The sequence below is a fragment of the Falco cherrug genome, chromosome 12 (genome assembly GCF_023634085.1).
Source record: "Falco cherrug isolate bFalChe1 chromosome 12, bFalChe1.pri, whole genome shotgun sequence".
Classification (NCBI taxonomy): Eukaryota; Metazoa; Chordata; class Aves; order Falconiformes; family Falconidae; genus Falco; species Falco cherrug.
In genome coordinates this window covers 28585576-28609074 of record NC_073708.1, presented here as the reverse complement: position 1 = coordinate 28609074, position 23499 = coordinate 28585576, and the positions used below count along the sequence as shown (strand labels likewise).

The following is a 23499-nucleotide window of genomic DNA, read 5'->3' as shown; positions in this document are numbered from 1 at the left end:
CAGTGGCTATAGCTCTCAGACAGCTGTCAAGTATGGAGAAGCTTTGGCTCACCATAAGCAAACTTTTTAAAAAAAAGACAACATGCTGCATCTAAACATTGATAGGAAAAAGAGATCATCGCTCTGAGGAGGAAGTTGACTTACAAACAAGGAAAACTTTCTCATGTTTGCTTCCCATTATCAGTGCTAACTCATCAGACAGAACCATCAATATTAGCATGAGCAGGGGTTTCACCCCAGATGGTGTGAAGAGTGCAGAAGGCTGAGCTGCCACTGCAGCTGACTGAATTTGTCACTTAGAGGCTGGTACCAAAGAAAAGGCAAGGCCTGTGTGCACACATGTATGTTACAGCCGCTGCATCAGTTTATGTGTCATCTCGGGCATCTCCCCTCTCCTCCATCGTCTATTTTCTTCTGTTGCCTGACTAGAAGTTATTTTCTCCCTCTGCTTAGAGGTTCTCCAACACAGAGATGTGCTGCACAATTTAGCTCTATAGCTTTTTACTTCCCTAGACCTGGGCTTTCAAGGAAAAAAAAAATTTTTAGTAAATAGAGGTTATCAGAATATAGTTAAAATGTAGCTTACCACAATTTCACTTGTGCCAAAAGTTAACCAAACAATTCTGTGGGTGAGGTAACCTTATCCAATGATACAAGTTTCCTGTGTAAAGATCTGCAAAGGTAAAACAAAGTCAGCATCTTCAGCCTTCACAAAAAAAAGGGTAAAGGGCACAGGTGAAATACAAGAGTTTAAAAGTCACTTCCGGAATTACTCTACCCTGGCAGGAATTCCTGAAGCTGCACAGGAATGCAAAGAGACTTTTCTGGAACTGGCACATGCAAGTAAATTCAGTTAATATATACCTCATAGGCATTCATACTTTTCAGCCTACAAGAACTCTGCTCACTCTCTCTTTGCCTGAAGCACACAAACAAAATAAGGGTATGGAAAAATCATTTGCAGTCTCAGTGCTTGCTGGTTGCAGAACTTCATAAAGTGCCATCTTCAGCCCCTGAACTGATGCCACCATCATGTGCATTTAGAGCTGCATGTAGATCTTTCACACACACACAAACACACACACAGTTTTGGTTCAGATTCTTCAAGTTCTCCTATTATTAGGAAAAACCAGTACTGTAAGAGTTTTCATCTTTATTTTAAAAATTAAGCAATTGATTTATATTAATTCTGTTAACACCAATTTTGACAAGTTTTGTGTTCCATTTTATGTTGGAGTTCCATAGCCAACATCTCAGAAGGGTGACAGATAAAGGCTTGCAGGCCATTTTTCAAGCCAACCTTCATAATGCAAAGCTAAAACCAATTTTCTTTCTTTCTGAATCAAGAGAACTGCATGTAACCAGATACACAGGAAAATGCTAGCCAAATTATACCTTTGTACAAAAAGTCATTACACAACATTGATTAAATAACTGGATCGGTACCTTTTGAAGTTCCTGAAATACACAATAACTAGATTATTGAAGATTAGAGGTGATGTTTTTTATTTGAAGGATGGGAGTTGGGAGAAGGAGTTAAAAATAGTAAAATATGGTCATCATGAAGAAACCATCCCTGCTAGTAAGCTACCAACCCTAAGTTTTCTTTTTAAACTTAATTAAGAATATATTTACAGAAGAATTTCTGAATACCACTCAGTTGCCATGGAAATACGGAGACTAACCAGATAAACAAAAACAACTCAAAATTAAACAATTTGAATGGACATGCAGTTTGCTTCCATCACTTGTATTTTATGAGGCATATGTATGCTGTGCAACATGTTTCATTCAACACCATTTGAAACCCACAGGTAACCAAGAAAGAACTAAGTTGTTACAATTAGCATCTTTATGTAAAATTTCACACTCCACAAAACAATGCAATTGACACAGGGCTTACATAGAACACTGGGTGGTATTTTGCACTGTGATGACCTGGAAATATAATTCACTGCACAATACTGACAGAATATTTACAGAAAACAAACAGAGCAATCGTTATTCTCTTATAAATAAGGTGACCAAATATCCTGGGCCTCCTATCAAAGACACACAATCCACTGCATGATGAAGGTAAGTCAGTAATTTGCACTAATGAGCCTTCTCCTTTCCCTATCAGTATTCTAAAAACAAAAGATAGCCCACACAACCAAAAGCAGTCAAACACCACAACTCCCTTTCTCGTTACCAAGTTTAAAATCTCAAGCTTAGTTCATCCTTTTAGTATTGTATCTCATTTTAATCCTGTTTCTATTGCTTTACTTTAGCAGGTTCCCCTTTCCCTGATGCAATGGCAGTCCCCACCTCACCAAGAGTGGGGAGGACTCAAGAGAGCTGAACTGCAAAAAGGCATTGCGCTAGCAGTAAGGAAAACAAAAGAACACGACTTGCAGGCAGGCAGAAAAGTAAAGTTGAAGACCCCCTTTGTGTTTAGAAGGGTTATGAGACAACGGACATTTCGGTCGCCTTAGTTACAAGTCTCATGGTAACCTGCATGCACGTACTTTTGTTTTAATCTGTAAAAGTGCTGAATCTCACAACCACACACAGTTCTATTCAAACACCAAACCAGTAAACAGCGTTATGAACCGCAATTGTAGGGATGAAATCACTTTCTCTCCCAGAAGTCACAAAACAAGATATTCCTAGAAGTCTTTTTTTTTTTTTTCTCCAGATGTGCATATTGGTCTGTACAAGTCCCATCTCTGCACAGCCAGCCGTACCCCTACAGGCATGACCAGCTCAAGCCGTGACCCTTTACAAGTTGCATATGCGGTTGCCATTAAAGTTGACATTCACCAAAGGTTACCGTACATGGTGCTGGGTACCACAATAATCGGCAAATCACTTTAATGGTGACCACTATATTACAAGTTACTCCAACTACACACACATCAGAAAGGATTATTACAGAGACAATACTCTACACGCCTATGCCCGCAGCTTTCAGTTTGGTTTGTTTTGTTGCTGTTTTCTACTTGGCAGTGGTCTCCCATGACGCATAATGTGTTTTTCCAAACTATCTAGGATGGCAATAGCAATCCTTTGGACATGTGGATCAGTCTGGACGTTTTCCTTGATGTTGTACAAGTGCTGTAAACCACCTTCTTCAATTAACATGCTGCAGTATCTGACAGCTGTAATAAAATTTAAAAAAGGGAATTAAGAAAAATTATCTAGAGTAAATGTAGCAGATACTGTAAACACAGATTTAAATCCACCTTTTGGCTCTGAGACCAGGCAGCATTTAGGACACTTCCTAAAGTGTCCACAGAAGCGCATCTGTACTTTAACAAGTGACAACAGAAGAACAGAGTTGCTTGGACAGGACTCCTATTACAGTCAGGTCTGTTTCCATGTCTGTCTTAGCTGACTGGAAATTGCCTCTCTCTCCCCCCCTGCCTCCTCCACAGGCATTTTAAGTGCATATATATAAATTTTAAGACATGGGAACCAGAAGTACTATAGAATCTATGAGTATCCAAGGTAAAAATATCACCTTTACCAAAATCCTTGGTACAGAACAGTTACCTAAAAATGGTATCAGATATACCACATCATTTGTACAGGCTTGTGGAGTGAACAGGAACTAATTCCTTTGCAAACAGTTTGCCAAACAGTATTGATGGTGGCCTTTAACTAGTTCTAAGTTGCTATGAATGCCTTTTCAGAAATAAAATTGTACTTTCCTTTCCACTTTCATTATTGATTTTAAAAAGTTGAAAGTGCATCTACATCATCTCCAGCATTATTAGGTACAGAGACCAGCTATAAAAAGAGCCACAAGTTTAATGTAACATGCAAGCTTCAGAAGTTGCTACAAAAAGTTCTAGATGACTGTAATGTAATCCACAGAGCATTACCTCAGATGTGCCCAGTTTCACCATTCATCTTGGTGAAGCAACACCAGAGCTGTTTAAATGCTGACATTAAGCATTTCACTGGGATCACATGTACTGCAGTGCTACTAATATTTTAGCTAAACTAGCTCATTGAGGTGGATACGATATAGAGAGACAACAAAAGGAGAAAAAAATAAACAAGAAAAATCAATCATATTAATTCAAGACTGCTTTTCACCCTCATCTAAAAGAGGTCAAAATAAAATGCATCCCCTCTCCAGGCCAAAAAGCCTTCTTGGTGCCAAGCGCCAAAAACTTAATTAAGATTTTCCCCCCAGATAAGTCTTCCTATTTCAGAATTAACCCACTCCGAGGGAAAATGTGTTTATTACATTTGCTACCAAACATGTGATTTCTCTGCAACTTTGTCCAGAAGCTTCCAGCACCAAATACCATCAGAACTAAGCTTCAGAAATACTGTCTTGACATCAAATCAGGAGGACGCCATCCAAGTATTTCCAGCCTCTCCACTCGAGAGAGCAGTTACTGCCAATACAAATCTCTGTGGCATGTTGAAAGCTCAGAGGTTAGAGGAGCACAAAACACACACTAAAAATAAATAGAATAAATAGGACCATATAAGTTAACAGGGCACAAAAAGAAGTTACAGGGCCTTAATTAAAAACTGTTATCCAGAATCTGGCCAGCAAAACAACTTGGTCAGAACTTCAACATGGGCAAAGTCCTCACAGATGTCTGGACAGCGTACCCTGGGAACTCATTACATTTCTCTCATTATGTTTATTACAATACTTCATGTGCAATTATATATTATGCCATGCTATTGTTTGGTCCTGAATAGCTGTCTTTTCCACTGTAGAAATAGTGATTTATGGGACAGGGATAAACAAACACAGATATACTGCTGTCAAGAAGATTTAAAAAAACCTGGCACATAAAATACTTTTAATACTTTAGAGGAAAGCTGCTTTGTATCTGGTAGAAGTTAATGACAATGCACACACATCATACAGATATATGTCAAAAAAAAAAAAAAAAGGCATTAAAGCCCAGGAAGGTTTGTCCACTCTTACATTTAGGTATGCTCAGGGGATTTATATCCTTTCCCAACACTTGTGCATTTCATCACATGCTCTCAAATAATTTTTGCAGATGGGAAAGACATTAAGAAACAGACCCTCATGTTACAACAAGTTATTGCAAAAATGTGATTAGAGACAAGGATTACCTAAAATTCTCTTCTGATAGTAAGAGATAGCTACCTGCTATAATCATTGTTCTTAATACAAAAGATGTGTTGCCCATTACTGATATTCACATGTCTGAATAAAACCACCTGTGCAAGTCAAAAATGTAGTTAATTTTAACACATGTCCATATTTTGGAATTAGTACTGTGCATTTAAAAGTGAAATTCCTTTAAGTAAAAAAGCATATAAAGAACTTTTACTCTTTTTCCCTGCCCCACTTAGTCAAAGCTTAAATGTGGGTTCTCCAGAGGATTAGGAGTGAATAACCCAGGAATTCTTATTTTTCCCCACTTCATGCTAGTGAATAATACGCTAAGAAATAAGAATTTTAAGGGTAATGTTATCAACACATACGGTTTTTGCTGCAGACGTGCTGCATGGCCCACACTGCCCATAACTGGACACCAGGTGTCATAAAACAGCCAAGTAGTGGAAAAAACGGATTGAAAGACCTATTAAAAAAATAAAAAATAAAAAAAAAAAGAAAGGAACAGCAACTCGCTTTACTACTAGATATTATTACTCCAGAGGTCCCATGTTTACTCATTCAGCTACCGGTTTAACTAGGAGAGACATCAACTCGAGTTTTAGATGCAGCAGGCGAGCCTTCTGTTTAAAGACAGTTACTAGCAAAAATCATATACAGAGGCTATGTGGTATGCTTTTACCATAGCATTTGGATACCTCCTGCTCCTTAAAAACAGGAGTAAAACCAGCAGAAATTCTAAGGATTAGGTGGACAGTAATTATCTAATTGTACTTTCTGGCCTCAAGCTTCTTTATCTAGGATAGATAATGCTAACCCAGTGTTAGCCAATATAGACTTAGACACAAAGATTAACCAGTAAGGTTTTTAGGCATGCAGCTGAATATCTTGAATAGAAAAGCTGCAGAACAACAATACATTTTTCTTTTACAGGAGACCCTGACTTTCTTTGGTCACAAAGGGAAAATTAAGACACTGTATATTTTAAGCCAATAGGTGTTTTTCCACTGGACAAAACCATGTCTGGCTAGCAGCTCACTCTGCTTTGGGAACAAGTTTTAAACCTAGTTCAATTTATTTTCCAAACCCCAAATCAAGCCAGTACTTACCTGTAAGCCACCATCTCACATTCTGGGGTTGGCCAATTCAAAATGGCAGAATGCTGCAAAATACAGAACCAAGAACACTCATTGTTAAATACAAACACTGAAAAAATAAGAAGAGTATGATAAAATCCATCATCATTTCTGTACCAGCTGTTCAAGCAGAGATGTCCTCTGGCTCCGACTGAGTGTCCAGGCCTGCTCTCCTCGAGATATCAAATGAGCAATAATCCCTGCTGCAAAGTAGCTAACTTCCACCTCCACACTGTGCAATAATTTACTGATGTGGTCTATGAAGTCCTTCCACATTAATTCAGAATGGAGCTCTTTAACTTCAGCTATATTATTCTGGAGGGGGAAAAGAAAGAAAAGAGAAAATATCAATGGAAAGAATACTATATAAGGGAGATAAACATGTAAGTTTGAATTACATTGTGTAAACACACACACATAAACACCAGGATGAGATCTTCATACATCCAGGTGGTCACACTAGATGCCAAAATACTACTTCTGCTTTTGAAAACTCCTCCAGTCTAATGCAGGAATTTGCCTCAAAATAAAGGTTTTCTCATAAGTAATTTTAGGCCGTTAGCATGCAGACTACTCTAAACTAAAGGCTAGTTTTAACATTCTCAAACACAATTTCATAAATTTCAGTAGTACACAATTCTAAATTCCACTGATTTTCAACCTACTTTTTGCGTGTGGACTCATCTGAAGCCTCACTCACTGGCCTTTCTTTTTGTTTACTTTAACCATCAATTTCAATATAACTAGTGCTTTTGGAGAATTGGTAAAACAGTAAAAAAAAGTTTCAGTTGTAAAGAATGCACACTATAAAGATTAAAGAAGAATGTAAAAATATTAGGCAAGTTTTCAGATTTACATGGGCTATAAAAAATTTAAAAATCAATTTTAAAAATACATATTTCAGAGTTTGGGGGGGGGGTGTTTGTTTTGGGTTTGGTTTTTGGGTTTTTTCTTCATCTCACCAGAAGTCCAAGAACTTTCTGTTGGATGGATGATTCAGATGGAAAAGACTGTGGAAAAAAGAAACAAACTACAGGTAACCATTTGTGCTTATTATTGAAGCAATGTTAATTATAAATGTATGTTGATAGTCCACAAACAAAACTACTCCTCACCTCCAAGACTCTCATGAAAAGTTCTAGCCCTTGATTTTCAATGAAATGCCGACATGTTGTTGGTGATTCATCAGTGAGGTTCCAAAGTGCACTCAGTGTGAACTTGAGAGTAGTATCTACAAGATTCTGATTTGTTTTCTGTTTAACTATTTGTAGAAGTTGCTGGAAGAAAAAAAAAATAAAAGCGCCCCAGTTATGACTCCACATCAAAAAAACGTATTCGCTCCTCTGCCTCTTTCTGCACTGACTGGGGTAATGCATAGCTATCGTTTCTATGCAGAGTAAAGATCTACATGTTTAGGGTCAAAATATACAAAATAAAACAGCTATTAAACTTTTTACCTCCTCTTTGAACACGGTTGCCTGCTACCGGAATTCCTTTGTTTTCACCATAATTACATGTGTAAGGTGGCACAAAGCCATCCACAGAACTCCGGACCCCACATGAACATTGACAGCATGAACAGTTTACTTCAAATACTCTTTTTGAACATCTTGCGTCTTGTACAATGGATTTCAAATCAAGAGGTGGCTTGCTATTTTACTTTTGTATTAATTGTGTCAAGATTTTCCATTTTGGCTGCTTTTCATCCTCTGATACTATCTCTAATAACTTCTCTAGGCTTTTCTCTTCTGAAGAGCTTTCACATAAATACAGATTAATACAAAATAAATATGAGAGAGAATTCTAAGAATGTATCTTTACAGATACTGTTAGCATGAAGAGCTGGAGAGGATGGGATTTTTGACTGCCAAGAAAGTATCTAACTTACCCTAACAATGAAGAGTTCTGCACCAAGTTGAGCTGTTTGCTCTGTTGAAAGCTGTAAATAAACAAAACCATATCAACAATTATTTTTTAGACTTCAGAAATATTATCCTATGATCTCAAAGCTTAAATTTTGTACCTTTGCAGCAAGAATGGAAATTATGGCTACAGCCATCCTTTGCATGTTTTGATCTTCATGATTACACAGCCACTGCATAACAAGTTTGGCTGCTTCAAACCTGGAAGTTAAAAAATATATTTATTTTTCAGAAGTCTCATAAGGCTTCGTAAAAGAAAGATGTACACAGATAACGCATCGGATAGAAATGCATGCAAGACAAAAGAAACTGGGAGAAGTATGCCTCATACCAAAACAAATAGTAGAACACACAGTGAAATCACAGGTATCGCATGAGCCTCTGTCAGCTTTGTGTTGTCTGCTTAGGGTCTCTTACTTCTAATTATGTATCAAAGTGCACAGGAATTGCTTCCAAAGAAGGAAGAAAAATTTGGCACAATCTTCTAAAACATCAGACCAACACACTTCAAAGCATTTGGACAAAACTTTAAGTAGAAAAATGTCTGCAAAAAGCAATCCTGTAGTTCCCCAGAGGAATCCCGACTTTTGTAACACGCAAGTAGTGATAGACCCATTCAGGGAAAGTAAAACATACCTGTATGTCAAAGGATTTTTTCAGACCTATATTCAATTTTGAATTACAGGCCCAAAATAACATAGGCCAGACAAATTCAGTATGCTGGAATGATTTAAACTGAGCAAAACTGAAACCAGAAACAAACCTTCTGAAGGTACAGACAACAAGAAAAAATATTTTGCAATGCTACAACCCATTTTAACTGACATGTAAAACTTGCCTGTTAAATGGAACATCCTGAAGGATTCTGTCACTGCATAGTGAAAGAAGGCAATTCTTTTGCAGCTATAAGAAAAAGAGTTACTTCAGAGACATACATATTTCAGAACACTTTCTTGCTATGAGTTATTAAACATACTTCCATGGGGTCACGCGATGTGGAGAAACCTTTAAGGTCCACAAGACAGGGAATCCTACTGAAAAAAAAAAAGAAAAATTTTGCTTTTTACCTGTTGATGATTTGGGAAGTGTTCCATGGCCTTCAGAAGCAAGTGAGTGACATCAGCCAGAAGTCGCACAGGCATGCCTGCCGCTAAATCTTGCTTGGTTAGGTTAAAGACACACGCACTCGCTGCTAACTGCACAGGCAAGTTCAGGGGGTGATTTCTCATTCCAATAACCACAAGCTGAAACGCAAGAGTTTTGCACATATTACACATTTGCCCACATACCCAGAGAGCAATCCACTGTTGCTTGAGGCCACAACAATGACCCACAGCACCCCAACTTCTGCCTCCCTTTTACTTAAGTGACAAATCCATCTGGTGTGATTTTCATTCTCAGGAGGAACATTTCCTTCTGCTCAGTGATTCAAAGCTGACAACTTTTATTTCTCCAGGTCCTTTTGCACAGGTTGTGGCTGCATGGAATGCAAGAGATTCCTAGAAAGGTCCAGGGTTTGCTTTACACACTGAAATAAAAATCACCAAACCCTTTCAGAGCTGAATGAGGTAGGACAGAGTTTCCGCAGTGTAATGGTAATGATGTAATAGCTTCTCGCGTGGTGCCTAGCCATTTCAGATCACATCCTAAACTGCTAGGTCAGGATGTATTTTTCACAGCTTCTTCCTGATTTTTTTTCCCCTATGTACATTGATTGTGATCTCACCTATTTTTCTTGTTGACTATTGATTGCCAAAGTTTTTTTGATATTGAAGCCAGCAAATTCAAAGTAATTTGTCCCATATCAAATAGGATAGGAAAAACAAAAATAATTTGTCTTACTGATGCCTCTTTTTATCATCACAGTAAAAATTAAACCATCTCTGGTGTTCTAGACATGGAAAGCCAATACCTAGAATGATTTCTAAGGAAGTTTCTAGTATTTTCCAAGTTAGAGCCCAATATGGAACACCAGTTAGTTACTCGCTTGCTATCATAGTGACAGGTGACAGTGAAAGAAATACCACTGAATGCCTTCCTTGTAACAATAAGGAATAATATAACTGTTTTGTAAGCATCAGCAGAAGGGACTGTTGTACCTGGGAAATAAGACTAGACAGACCTTTGATTTGACCCAGTACAAATAGGTTCTAATGACAGAATTCAGCATCTGAAGAAAAAATTCATCTCATATTCAAAGTTACATGAAAAAACTAATATAGTTGCTACTAAATTTAGATACTATACATTATTCCAGATCAATTTTACCTAACATAAAACACTACAGGGCATCTTCTACATCACTGTTGTTTAAATAGTTGTTAATCTTTACGCAACATTACAACATTAATCTTAAAAATCACAACCTAAAATTGTACAAGCTTATAAAATACTTTATAGCAGGTGTTTGAGGATGGGCTCAGTTTAAGGAACACTGCATGACAATCACCAAAACCACGTTATTTTACCTTTAAAATTTCAGGCTTTGTTTTTTCCATTACATGAGTCAGGCTGAATAAATGAAAGAGAGCTTCTCTCACAAAGAAGGCCCGTTCACTGTAACGCTTTAATGCCTCAGAAATCTGAGTTTCATTTGCTTCTCCTGACACCTATGAACAGAGAAATAATCTTTAAAGATGTCATCATTATACTTTACAAATTTTGTTCTTAAAAAGTGCAGAACTGCAGTTTCAAAGGTGGTGATATTTTTAGCCAAATCCTTCAGTAAGCAAGTGATTATTTTATCTGGCCATATTAATCCAGAACTATACAAACTTCAAACATTCTTCAAAAATAAGAATCTGCATTCTAAGCCAAAATTAGGCTTCAGGCATGTCTTTAAGCAGAACTGCATGAAACCACTAAGCAAAAGTACCGTTTCTTAACTAAGAAGTTAAAAAGCTTACAAGCTGCTTATGGTGCACCAAATGCCTAAAAGCACTATTTGTAACTGAATGCTCTGTCAAATGCGGCTGATCAATTGATGAAGATGGTATTCTGGCTGTAATTTTTTGGCTCTGGGTTCTAGCTCTAGAGAGAAAAAAAAAAAAAAAAAAAAAAAAAAAAAAAAGAGACTTCCATTCTTTGTCTACATCAAGTTTCCCATAAGCTGTATCTGTAGCGATAGCTTTCCAGCACCATATTAAAGAACCAACTCAAGCTCGCTGCAAAAGAAGTAATTCTTAAAACCTAAATAATTCTTAAAAGACTAAATACAAGTGAAAACTAAACAACGAGCTAACTTAGGTAATACTGCATTAGAAGCTATAAGCTGCTGACTAATATGAGTTTAAGTTCAGAATATTAAATCAGCAACTAGCTGCAAATTTTTCCACTTCCCAATCCTATATTTTCCATTTAACTATATTTTATCTACTTGATAACTGTACGTTGTGTAACTGTAGATGGTTTGTTCCTCAGTTCTACTATTTAATGAATCATTGCTGCAATCACTATTTCTTAAAATTCTTAGGGAAGCATACAGAACTTGCTCTACTTAACGTGTCACATAAGGGAAAGCAAATGTTCATAGACTGAAGTGTTATATTCTGTGCATCCTGTATTGTATAAAGCCAAATTTTTGGAAACTTGCTAGATCAGGAATATATTACAGCCTTGAGAGAACTGATACCATCTTGGATTTTGTTTTATATTCTCTACTGATTAGAATAGGGCAATCATATTCACATGTTTTGCAGCCAATTATACACTATATGAAGAATTTCCACTTGGCTTCACATTCCCAACTATGTCTGCATCATGTTCAATCTTTCAAGAGTTTTCTATAACCAAATTTCACAGGACTGCTGTAAGGACAGTAACATTTTACGTCTGCTCTCTCCCCAGCTGCTGTGTCCTGTTTATTCTTTAGCAATATCTAGACTAAGCAGCTGAACATTTCAGTAGAGTCAGTCACAAATTTCAGCACACACACACACACCCCGGCAAAAAAATCCCCCAGTCAGTGCCTACAGTCTCTTCTTGACAACTATACCTTAAAATATATATATATATATATATATGTGCAAACTGCTTTTTGCTAACTACACCGCTACAAGTCCATCATGATTTTCACATTACTAGAACCTTCTTCCTTCTTGCCTGCCTTTTCATAGCACAGTCACCTGTATGAAGCATATATCCTACATAACAAGGATTATGTTAATTATTTTACACCAAACATGAGGTATAACTTCCTGACAACATACACGATCACACCAAATAGGTTGCTTTCTCCAACAATGCATTTCAACATTCATACCCACCACTACCCACTGTGACAACTAAGTACTCCAGAGACTTGGTCATTATCAACTGTCAAAAGTTCCAGGGTGGTGGTGGTGGTGGGGAAGTTATAAAGTTGAGTAGCCAAGTTACCCCAAAACTGAAGTGCAAAACTCAGCTTGCACAGGAAACAGACTAAACTATGGACACATTATGCAAACTCTACTTCTTTCTCTCTGCGGTTTCCATCATCCTCATGGCACAGTAGAAAACAAAACTCAAGAGTCAAAAATTATATACCAGTGACATGTCTAAACCACCTCTTTTTCTTCTTTAATTCTGACCCCTTCATAGCAGGGACAGCACAGGCTCATTCTTCAGTAAGTACGTGAATACTCTACACAATAGGGAAACATCCTGCTGCCTGGCACCAAAAGATAAATAAATGCAAACAACAGTTCATCCTAAGGGGCTAAGTAATTTAGGATTTGTTCAAGCGGAAGTTTTTTTATCCTAAGTAATTGTTCCTTACATGTTCATCACCAAAAGACCTTTCAAGGTGGGTAGAAATGTAATAGGAAATTGAAGTGGTGATGGAGTCCAACAGTAGCTCAGTTATTAAGTTTTATTTTATCTGCTGCGTTAATCATGAACTGCTCCAAGTTTATGCAAATTGTACCCCCACCTCTTACATATTGCTGCCTTATGCTAAATATTGTGCTGGAATCCAGAGATTATTATTCCAGTAAATGACTTCAGACTAGACAAAGTTCAGCTCTCTTCGATCAGATATGTTAATTCAGGATCTAAAGCTCACTGAAAAGGCACAGAAAATAGATGCTTCTTACAATAGTTATTATGTACATTTAGCAGTTTCTGTACCAGAATTAAGTAGCAATTTGACATAAAGTCAGTAATTACAATTAACAATTAAAAAAATTATTCTACAGCCTCCTGAAACACCCACATACATTTGTCACAAATTATTAGTTCTATTTTTCCTGCACATTGTAATTTTTCAGTAAAATTAATTCCCCCACTTAACCTTTAGGTTTCCTTCGCCTGTTAGGAATTCTGAGTAGCCAGCGTCAGTAGCTAGCAGTCCTACAAACTGCATTGTGGGCCGTTGCTGAATAAACGCTTCTACAGCTTTATCTGTAACATGTTTTCTTCCAGAAATGTCCAAAGACACAAGGTTAGGCAAGATATCTTTCTGTTCCAGTAAACGAAGTGCTATGTCTGATGTGAACTGTTTGTCATCTGAAATATCAAGGTGATTCAGGTATTTTAGTTGTCTTATAACATCCAGAATCTGGGTTGTGGTCATTTTCAAGCATTTCAGGTGGTGCATGGTCAAAGACTTGAGTCGGTCTTTGCAGGTGAGGAGTGCCGTTATGTCAGTGACAGAAGTGTTCGATATATCCAGACTTTCCAATCTAGGAAGGGAAGCAACATCTGCCAAGTCCTCGTTGTAGAACAGAACATTGGTAATACTCAACACACGAAGCCCAGACAACTGACTGAAGCACCTCTCGTATGGGTCTTCCAAAGAAAGAGTTAGTGAGTTCAGCACAAGGCACTGCAGATTTTGTTGGATCCATTTATTGCTGCCAAGTCCACTTATAATGTCTGTGATTGTTATATCTGCATTCACCCCAGTAGCATCAAGTTCTACCAGCTTGTGATGGCAGAATGCTTTCCGGAAAGCCACAGCAGAGATTTTCGCTTTCCGGATACAAGCTCGTTTCAAACGCATCTGGTTGCCTCGGAAGATGCCCACAGTTCCGTCATTCAGAAGCCCTGATGGAGAACAGCATTAGTGTTTGGCTCTACTGTTAGATAGAGCATCACTTTTATATTAAGAACCCAAAGGGTACAAAGCATTAACAAATAAAATTAATTGCAAAGTACACTGATCCCAAAATTTTGTATTTGAGATTCCACTTTTAATATTACAATCATACTTCTGGAAAACTCCAGGTATAAAAATAGGAGACAGATTAAGGTGTAGTTTGATTTAGAACATGGAACGTGCAATAAATAAAATGCAGGTATGACTCAAAAACATTCACACTGCTGCCTGCATTTTCTCCATTTTCTCACTGAACTGGTTAGAAATGTGCTAAAAACAAAATTTCAAAATTCCTGAAAGTTATTCTTCCCTGGTCACAGTTCCATTAACCTTAAGATAGTACCAGTACCAGCAAACAATGACCAGTTCTCATCTCACTGTAACTCAATTTAGCATTTGATTGAATTCATAAGTAGGATCAATACACTAAACTAAGCTAATTAAGTCCTTCTATATATCCCTCACGAAGAAGGTAGGAGTGTTGCTCAGAAACAAGCTGAATGTGAGAAAGAAACCTAAGAAGTGATTCAAAGAGGAGAACGAGGAGGACAAGGCAAGGGTGGAAAAGAGAGAAAGACAGCAATGAAAAAAGGAAACACAACAATCTTGTTTGAGATTATCCTTTTGCTCTGTAGCAAGAAGACTGCATAAGCAGTCTTTTCCTGCAGCATACTGGCAACATCCTAACTGAAATAATGCATTTAGTTCCATGAACAGGATTATTCAAAATGCATTGAAAAGACCAAGATTTCTTATTTGAATCTTATCAACAGAAGGATTATTGCTTTATAGAAAGCGGTATGAGAAGGGTATGGTTGCACAAGCACGCACACAAAAGGAATAAGAATAACATGTCCTTCTAGTTTCACTCTAGGTTATAAATGTCAACACTCCTGTTTTTTTATCTCCCATCTTCAAGCATACTGAACATAGAAAAATGCAAAGTATTTTAATAAAACCACCATTGCCACTACAGTTTGGATTTCAGTTACAAGTTAGTAATTGCCTCTGTGACAAAGTCAAATTAATATTAAGATTTGCAGACTTCTGAAGAGCAAATGGTTTAAGCATTTCTGACCAAGTAGTCAGGGCGTTCCTCTTCTGCAGAGAAAGTAAAAATATGGGGTGAAACAAGTGGTACCCGGCAGAAAAAGAAAAATGTGATAAATAATTATAATTTGCTTAAAGTTTTGCTAAATTACTTCTTAATTTTTTGCTCATCTTTTCATTTAAGGATCAAGTTAGGCTCTCTCACTGGCCTACCTTAGCCACACTCTGTTTACCTGGCACGCACTTTTCTTCAATCCTGTACTGACACAGTGTTTGTGATGTTTCTGTGTCTGGAACTGCCTCCATCACTACTAGCACTGGTAGTAAATTTCTGGTAACTCAAGTTTCCTTGAACCCAATTTCTTGGGACCACTAAAAAATTACTTATCAGAAAGTAGCTCGTGTTGAAGGTTTTTTTAATTTTTCTTTTTTTCAAGGACCATTCCTTCTGTTATAACTGAATAGAGCAACTTGGGATAACTAGAATACCAGTATTTGCACAGTAAGACCCATTCAAATCTGCACCTGTAGGTCAGGGTGCTCGGTCTGCTTACAGGAATTTCTCTAGTGTCATGTCTCATCTCTTACTAAAAGTCTTCAGGACTGAGTGTCCTGCCTCCTCTCTAGGGTAATCTACACATTCACTATTTTCATGCTAAGAAGCTGTTATTGAGACAACATTCTCCTTTGCCATGCTTAAAGCAAACAAAAGGGCAGCCCTCTCACCAAAGATGTGCTGACAGACAACACGATAGGTCAGCATGTAAAATGTACCATCACCACAAAGTGGCTTTCACTGATGTTTATACTACTCTTGAAACTGACTGCCTTCAAATAAATAATTCCACTTCAACAAAAGTTCTAGAAGAGATGAGAAGGTATCTTAATGAAAATGACAAGATCATTTCCTAGTTTAATCACAAGGACACACAGTAAAGAAAATTCAGTTAATTGCTCTGCAAGAGATAATGAAATGTTTGAGTGCTGCTAGAAGTAGTAGAATCAAATACATATTTTTTAAGTGATTGAAAGAATTAAGGAATGTTCACTTAAAGGAACATTAAATTAAAATCATAAACCCAAAACAAAGGACCTTCTATTTAGAACTATCTGCATGACAATGTAACATTCAGCTGAAGCGGTGGAAAAAGAGGAAAAAAAAAATTCTCTATTAAGAGATTAAGGAACACAGTTTTAACAGCTGCCACAGCAGATTCTGCTAGAAAATACACCAGAACTGCAGTGTCACATTCCAGTAAAATATTTTCACTGATGACCCATAAATAATTGTTTTTACCATGAAATGCCATCGTCTGCAGCAGTCGATCAGCCACTTCTTGAGGAAACATTCCTGGCTCCTGCAAGCATAGCGTTCCATCTTGCCTTTCAGTGCAAAACTTCTCTAGGTTGGCAGTCAGGAAATTCAAACAGATATCAAGTAAAGAATAAGGAGAAGCTTCCTCCTATCATATGCAAAAAGCAACAAAACAAAGATTTAGTCAAACCATTCTCTCTATGAATCTTCCATTACTCAATAATATTGTTTTTAGGCTAATGATTCTGTTTCGTTAGTCTGATTCTCGTTGAAACAGGCAAACGTTACAAAAAGATATCTCCCTTAGAGCCACGCAAAGTCAGGTCACACGATAAACTGGCAAAACTGATGGGCAGCCTCCTCCCCACCGTCACCCCCAGAACAACATCCAGTCTGGTCTGCCATGCTTCAGCCCTGCTTGTGTTCACAGAGGAAGAAAAGTAATTCCTGATAAGATCATTTGAATTTTTGAAGTCTACTGGGAATTAATCAATCAAGACAGACTGAAAAAAATTTAAATCAAAATTTCTTGATTTAAACTATTTCTTTTAATTTTTCTGGTGAGTCACCCCAGTCTACTACCAACCTAGATTAGAAATGCAGATAAGTTTCATATGCTGTTAGGAGCATTTTTGATACTGAAAGGGCAGCTAGAACTTCAGATCAAAAAAAGGAAACTCAAAAAGAAATATTTTAATTCCAAATTTTGTGCAGCAATAGAGTAACAAGTATTATAGAATTCCTTCTGATTATAGATACCAATTCACTCCTTTTTATGCCAAGCACTGGGAAATCATCTATAATAGAACGCCAGGTACAAAGGACAAGGCAGAATATAAATTCGAGCTTTTCCTTCAGAGTTTGAGACTGTACATTGATATACAAACATCTCAAAGGTTTTTTTATTCCATGTCTAATAATAGCCTACTGTTTTCAGTCACACAGATTAATCAACATAAAGAATGACTCGCAGCACTGTGAATCATCCCCAGCCTTACACAAAAGAAGGCCGAGTGACTGGTACATACTCCCCCAGACAATATTGAAAATAACAGCATCAACTGATGCCAGATCTCATCTGTAGGAAAAAATGTAGCTTCCCTTTTATACTGAAAGTCCTGGATAATTTCACCTTTCTTTTCTAGCTCATTTAAATTCTCCTTCTGTTGCTTCATCGGCCTAATATGCGCATCATAGAAGTACAGAAATACGTAAAAGTTTATATAGAAGAAATACAAAGAAAGTGACAGACATAAATCTTCTAAAATAAGGTGCATATATTTGAAAACTGGGAGGTACCACGCTAAGGCAAAGATGGAATAGAGCTTGTCATCAACAATGGGAGACTGCAGTTTAGTGCCTCCCGAAGACTTAAGCAGAGGTTTGGGAACTAGAAACTCCAAATTATTCAAATACAAGCTCTTTCTGCAGCTTTTGACATGCTCCTTCCAGCTCCTTTGACTCGATTTTGCCAAGTGATTATTTTTTATTCTTTCATTTAAAGCTTGATGATTACATTTTGTTGTTGAAGAAAGAGGAGTTACTTTGTGATGCAACTTGCTCACATTACCAAAAACAGCAGTTTTGGCTGTCTCCAATCCTAAGCTGCTACGAAAAGGCAAGACAGAATTTGGAACTGTTAATATCTTTTATTTCTTTATAATGTGCAACAATGCCTAAGTACTTCTGAGGAGGAAAAAACAATGAATTATTTTTAAATAGTACATTTTTTAAAGGAAAGGGGAAACATTTCTTTTAACCTAAAATTAATACACCACCACGAGGATTTATACAACTGCCAATTCAAACAAAAATCAGAATCCTTACTCCAAGGTATGTGAAAATTATTCCCATTGAAGCAAAGCCATCCTTCTCTCCCATTAGATCTTGTGCTTCTAATGTGATGCTTAAATATGACAAAACTAGAACACTGGCTCTTTCACTCCTTCTGGCACTGTTCCATAATTTCTGCCAGAAAAGTTAAAACACTTTTATATATCAGTGAGCAAACTCCAATGAGAATTTTTAGCCTTGCAGATAGGCCACTAGCATATGACTCAGAATATTTTTTCAACCAGTACCTCTAACTGGCTAATCTGCAATTTGGAGATATTGTTCTAATTTTCATATAAAGTAATCACTGTAGAAGTCCATATAGAACATCTCCATACAATAAAGGAACAAAATTCACAAGCAAGCATCAATTTCATTTGAAAAAAACACAGTATAAATTTTATGAACTCCTTTTATACCTGTTACAGGAGACATTTGTAATCTTTCTTCAACTTGTTGCCGAAAGGCTGAAGAAACACCTAACAAAGGCTCCTGAGGTAACTGAGGTAGGTAGGCTAAACATTTTTATCTGTATCTAATGAAGTCCCTTAACAAGCATCATAAAACCAGCTTCCTAGACTGTCTGCTACTGAAACAGAACAGCTTGACCACAGTCTGTAAACCTTTTATGTGAGCTAGCAGCATTCCTTTTCTCAACTTCTCTTTACTTAAAGAGAATATGTCCAGTTAAAGACCTCATAGTAAAAGTGTTCAGTTGTATTTAAGCACTTAGAAGGTCAGGATTTAAGTAGTTCCTTTCTCTAGCTATACTTCTGAATGTCAACTTGAAAACAAACCTGGCATTTGTTTTCTGCTCATTTCACTTTCTGGTTCTAATACTCTAACGAGACACTGTAAATGTGTGTCAACCGTAGTGCAGGATTATTGTTTTCTATTTAATAAAGATCATCCAGCAATATTTGAGTAGACTTTTAGAATGTATAGCTGACTTTTTCACAGCCATCTTAATTACCTGATATTTCCATGTAACCTCACAGTTTCTGTCATCCTATCAAAATAAGTGGCCAGAAAAAAAAATATTCCTCAAATCACAGAATTACGCATTACCTGATGCAAGTCTGGGCATCTTTATGAGCTCAAACACATACGATGAGCAATCGGGCAGATCTAAAAGCAACTAGCTTATGGATTAGTACAAAAAAACCAGAATAATTGCATTTAGATGGTCTTTTAAAGGCTTATTTAAATTACAACTGTATAAGTGCATAACATAACCAAGGCAATAAAAAAAAAAAAGTGTCTGGGGTGTGGGGGGAGTAAACTGCATGGCTACTGGCATCTAACAGTAATCCAATACACTAGCAGACTGAAATGCAATAGCTACTTCAGGGTGATGTTACCCAGTTCAGCTTACAGCTCACACATTAGTGTGGTTGGAAAGGTTCTCAGAAAGAACATTATCCTCCACATTTTCTTTTAAAAACTCCTTGAATCAACTTTAGATATTTCTAGAGTATATTTAACTTATATTTCAAACCACAATTAGAAAGAAAAAAAAAGGCACTTAAGGGAACATATTAAAATATCTGGAATAACTTAGAGAATCTTGAGCCCAACATTATGCCTAGATTAACTGGCTGAGCGCAAGTATTAAAACAAAATCCTGTTCCTTTGGGGAAGCATCACCACGCAACCACAGTCATTAAAAATCAAACCTTTTCTTCCATAGGTAATTGGGGGGGTGGTGGGGGGGGGGGTGTTCTCCCCCCCACCCCCCAATAAACCAGGATATAACACTGAAGACAAATACCAACTTCAGCTCTAACAAAACCACTTCTGTGACGTACTCCCCAATTTTTGTACTCAGTCGCAGACTCAGTATTACAAAACCCAAATGTGTGTATGCCAGGCCCACCTGCTTTTTTCTCTCTGAAGTCGTGAAGGAAATGGGGTACAGGATAAGTTTTTAAATTGAGGCACTTATTTCTCTCAAAGTTAGCAGGAAAATAAGAGGCAATTATAGAGCCTTCGTCTTTGGCGTTGGACATACCACATTTCTAACTGTTTTCCACCTCTCCACAGCTCCAAAACTTTATTACTTTCTTAATGTGATCAAGAAATAGCAACTCAAGTAAAAGTCATCAAAATTCTTCTCAGAGCTAATAAAAGAAAAGGCAGTGAAAAATAAACAGTTCTGTGATTTATGTTACGAAGAAAGCCTTGTGATTATCCTGCTCAAATTAAACTGAAGGAAACAGATGTAGGCAATTTATTAACCAAATTCAAGGAAGGATTATACTGAAAACTCTCATTTAACTATCCTGGCACAACAAGTAAGAACTACACTGCTGCTAGTGACACAAGTTGGCAGAGGTCAAGAGAGGTCTAAAATTAAATACTGCCACATTAAAACTATGTAGTAAGGCCACTTATTTCAAGATTAACATCAAGAATGTCAGATAAGAGTTCATCAGTTAGAAATGACTGGAGAGAAGAACCTGAATGGTTTGCTTAACCACAAGAAAACAATGTGAGATGGCCAAAAAAGGTATCAGAAGCATCAAGCAAAAATAAGGAAGTAGTATGTAATTTTCAAGACACGGGAATCTCACAGGGCCATTTACATCAAGAGATGCTCGCACCATTTCAATTTGAACATAACAGCTAACAGAATGCTCTGGGGAAACGAAAGATATTGGGAGCAGGAAACAAAACCAGCTTTCCTTAGCTTAGCAAATCAAAAGGCTAGAGAGATGAATGCCACCTGTAAATACAGCACAGTGAACAAAACCTATGGAAGGAAAAAAGCTGTTAAGGTGAAGCACAGTGCCAGAAACGGCAACAAAGGTGCACAGAAATGCCATGAATATGCCGCGAATTTAGATATCAGTACATAGCTCCAAAACGTCAAACAATGAAAAGAGAATTTTTGCTATAAATTTAGATGGCAGTACATAGCTCCAAAACGTCAAACAACGAAGTACTATCCTTAGTCCACTGAATAGAAGAGCAGGCACAAAAGCCACCTACTTTTAAAATAAAGATAAAACGTTTTTTGAGGTTTTTTTTTATACCAAGGGATGAGACCAGATAACCCGGGGAGCTCCCGCCTAGTCCTTTAAAAGCAGTATATATGCACACTCATCTCTCGGAGAGGCACTCAGGACAGCACCCGGGGCAGCCGCATGGTCCGTTCGGCGGATCTCTGTACCACAGCAAGGCTGTTTCAGCCTCGCCGGTGCCGGCCGGCTCCGCGCTGCGGGAGCGCTGCTCGCCCCGCACCGCCCGGCCAGGCCCGCGCCCCGCGGAACCGTGCGGCTGCCCGGGCCGCCCGCACACAGCGCGCCCGGCGGGGAAGGGCCGGGCTGCCCCCGGGCCGGCGGCAGGGTGCGCCGGGGGAGCCGAGGACGGCTGCCTGCCCCGTCCTGTCCCTCACGCCGTCCCGGCTACCTGCGCCGCTCGGCCCCGCAAGGTGCCGCGAGAGGAGCCGGTCAGCGGCAGCCGGGCCGGCCGTCACCCTCGCAGCGCGGTGGCGGTGCCGGGCGCCAGGCAAGGCTGCGGCCGCCCCTCGGCGTGGCGCCAGGTCTCGTCTCCCCTCTGGCGGGTCTCGATCACCCGTTTATATAAGCGGCCAGGCGGCAGCCGCCGCGGTTACGCAACAGCGAGGGGACCGGGGCTGCCGGGCTGGCCCGGCGGCACCTGCGTGCGTGAGGGGACGGGCCCGACGCCGGCCCGCGCGCGGGTCTCCCCTGAGCGCCAGCGCGGGGAGGGGGGGGACACGCGCGGCCAGGCCCGCCTCGCGCCCGCTCCCGCCAACAGCCTCACCTGCCCGGGCGCGCGGCAGCCCCCACCCGCCCGCCAGAGCGGGGCTCGCGGTGGCGCCGCCATAACGGCCCCGTCCTCCGCGGCGGCGGCGGCGGTTCGCCTCAGCTCCCCGCGGCTCCCTGCGCCCGGCTCCGCCACCCCGGGGCGGGGGGCAGCCGCCCGTCCCACCCGCCCCTCAGCGCCTGCCTCGGCCGGGCGCTGCCCGCGGCGCGCACTCACCATCGCGGCGCTGGGTGCCGGCGGTGAGCTCCCAGCCAGCCGGCTCCCGGAGCTTGGCTTTTTTTTTTTTTTTTTTTTTTTCTCCCCTTCACCCCCCCGTGTTTTTCCTCCCCCCCCCCCCCCGCTCCGACCTGGAAGTGAATCTGCCTCAGCCGCTGGGGAAGCTGCGCTAGGCCCGCCTCCCTTAAAGGGGCCGCGCCAGGCAGCCGCCGCCTGCTCTGCGGGTCAGTAGGAGCCTTAAAATTCAGGTTTAAAGGTGAAAAAGCGCCAAGTGTCAGGGAACGGGTCTGGCGCTTGGCGAAGCGAACGGGCATCGGGGGTGCCGGCCCTTCCCTGAGGCCCAGCTGCGTTCCTCATGGAGCGAGGGCAAAGGGCCGGTGGGGCTGTGCAGCGGGGGGCAGCTGGAGGCGGGGGGGGGGCTGCTGAGGGGAAGTAGCGGAGGGGGGCAGCTGAAGGGCTGCAGTAGTCCCTTGCCGTTGGATAACTTCCCAGCCGGGAAGAATTCGACCTCAGCTTTATCCTTGTTACTCACAGATCAACCCCTGTGATTTCAGTGTTTCCTGCACAAACTGGTTTATTTCTGGCGGTGTGAATAGCCGCCTGCTCTACTACAATAGGGTTCGCCACCAGCTTGGAGGTTGGAGAGGAGCTGTGCTATAAGCTTTTCTAGGAAATAATTTCAGGTTTCAGATACAGTTGTAGTGATGAAAACCTGTCTCCCCACAAACACATGCTATAATGTGTCATTGGTAAAAATGATACAGTTATTTTTTTATTTCAGGGTACAAAGTAAAGAGTGATACAATGACCCTGTCAAAGTAAATATAAAGAATTTACTGTTAAACCTTTTAAAGAATTGCTGATTCTATATACAGCAGCTTTGAATAATAGTTGTCTGCAAACCAGCAACATGCCTAAATAAGGAGCAATTGCTAAAATCACTTATGTTTCCATCATTACAAGATGACAAAATATTCTACAAATATCCAACAGTTTTGCCAGTTTAGGGACTACGTAACAAAGTTCTAGTCCCAGTTCTTTAGATTAGGATGTTGATGTAG

General features: G+C 39.4%; 1 protein-coding gene across 5 annotated transcripts; it reads right to left on the bottom strand.

Annotated features, from left to right (window-relative positions):
* Window positions 1–126: 126 nt before the first annotated feature.
* Window positions 127–22536, bottom strand: LOC102046092 (protein zyg-11 homolog B). 5 transcript variants are annotated; one of them, XR_008734830.1, is made up of 15 exons: window positions 22220–22329; window positions 16583–16748; window positions 13429–14183; window positions 10628–10768; window positions 9227–9403; window positions 8998–9062; window positions 8261–8360; window positions 8126–8176; window positions 7353–7514; window positions 7200–7247; window positions 6355–6552; window positions 6211–6263; window positions 5470–5567; window positions 4238–4454; window positions 3002–3140 (listed from the first exon to the last, which is right to left on the bottom strand). XR_008734830.1 is itself a non-coding variant. In XM_055725298.1 (14 exons), exons 1-14 carry the CDS (start codon window positions 22280–22282, stop codon window positions 594–596), a joined length of 2157 nt encoding a protein of 718 aa, XP_055581273.1. In that variant the 5' UTR covers window positions 22283–22330; the 3' UTR covers window positions 127–593. The 5 variants fall into 5 exon arrangements, 4 of the variants coding, with proteins under 4 accessions (XP_055581273.1, XP_055581272.1, XP_055581271.1 ...); XM_055725298.1 differs by lacking the exons at window positions 3002–3140; window positions 4238–4454 and adding an exon at window positions 127–673 and having other exon boundaries at window positions 22220–22330; XM_055725297.1 differs by lacking the exons at window positions 4238–4454; window positions 22220–22329 and adding an exon at window positions 22439–22536 and having other exon boundaries at window positions 1141–3140.
* Window positions 22537–23499: the final 963 nt, after the last annotated feature.

Excerpts from the sequence above, each read along its gene's own strand:
- LOC102046092 (XM_055725296.1), bottom strand. The coding sequence starts at position 22,282 with ATGGCGGCGCCACCGCGAGCCCCGCTCTGGCGGGCGGGTGGGGGCTGC. Across the intron at positions 8,177-8,260 it reads TTTCCATTCTTGCTGCAAAG|CTTTCAACAGAGCAAACAGC; the intron begins GTACAAAATTTA and ends GTTTATTTACAG. Across the intron at positions 6,553-7,199 it reads AGAAAGTTCTTGGACTTCTG|AATAATATAGCTGAAGTTAA; the intron begins GTGAGATGAAGA and ends TTCCCCCTCCAG.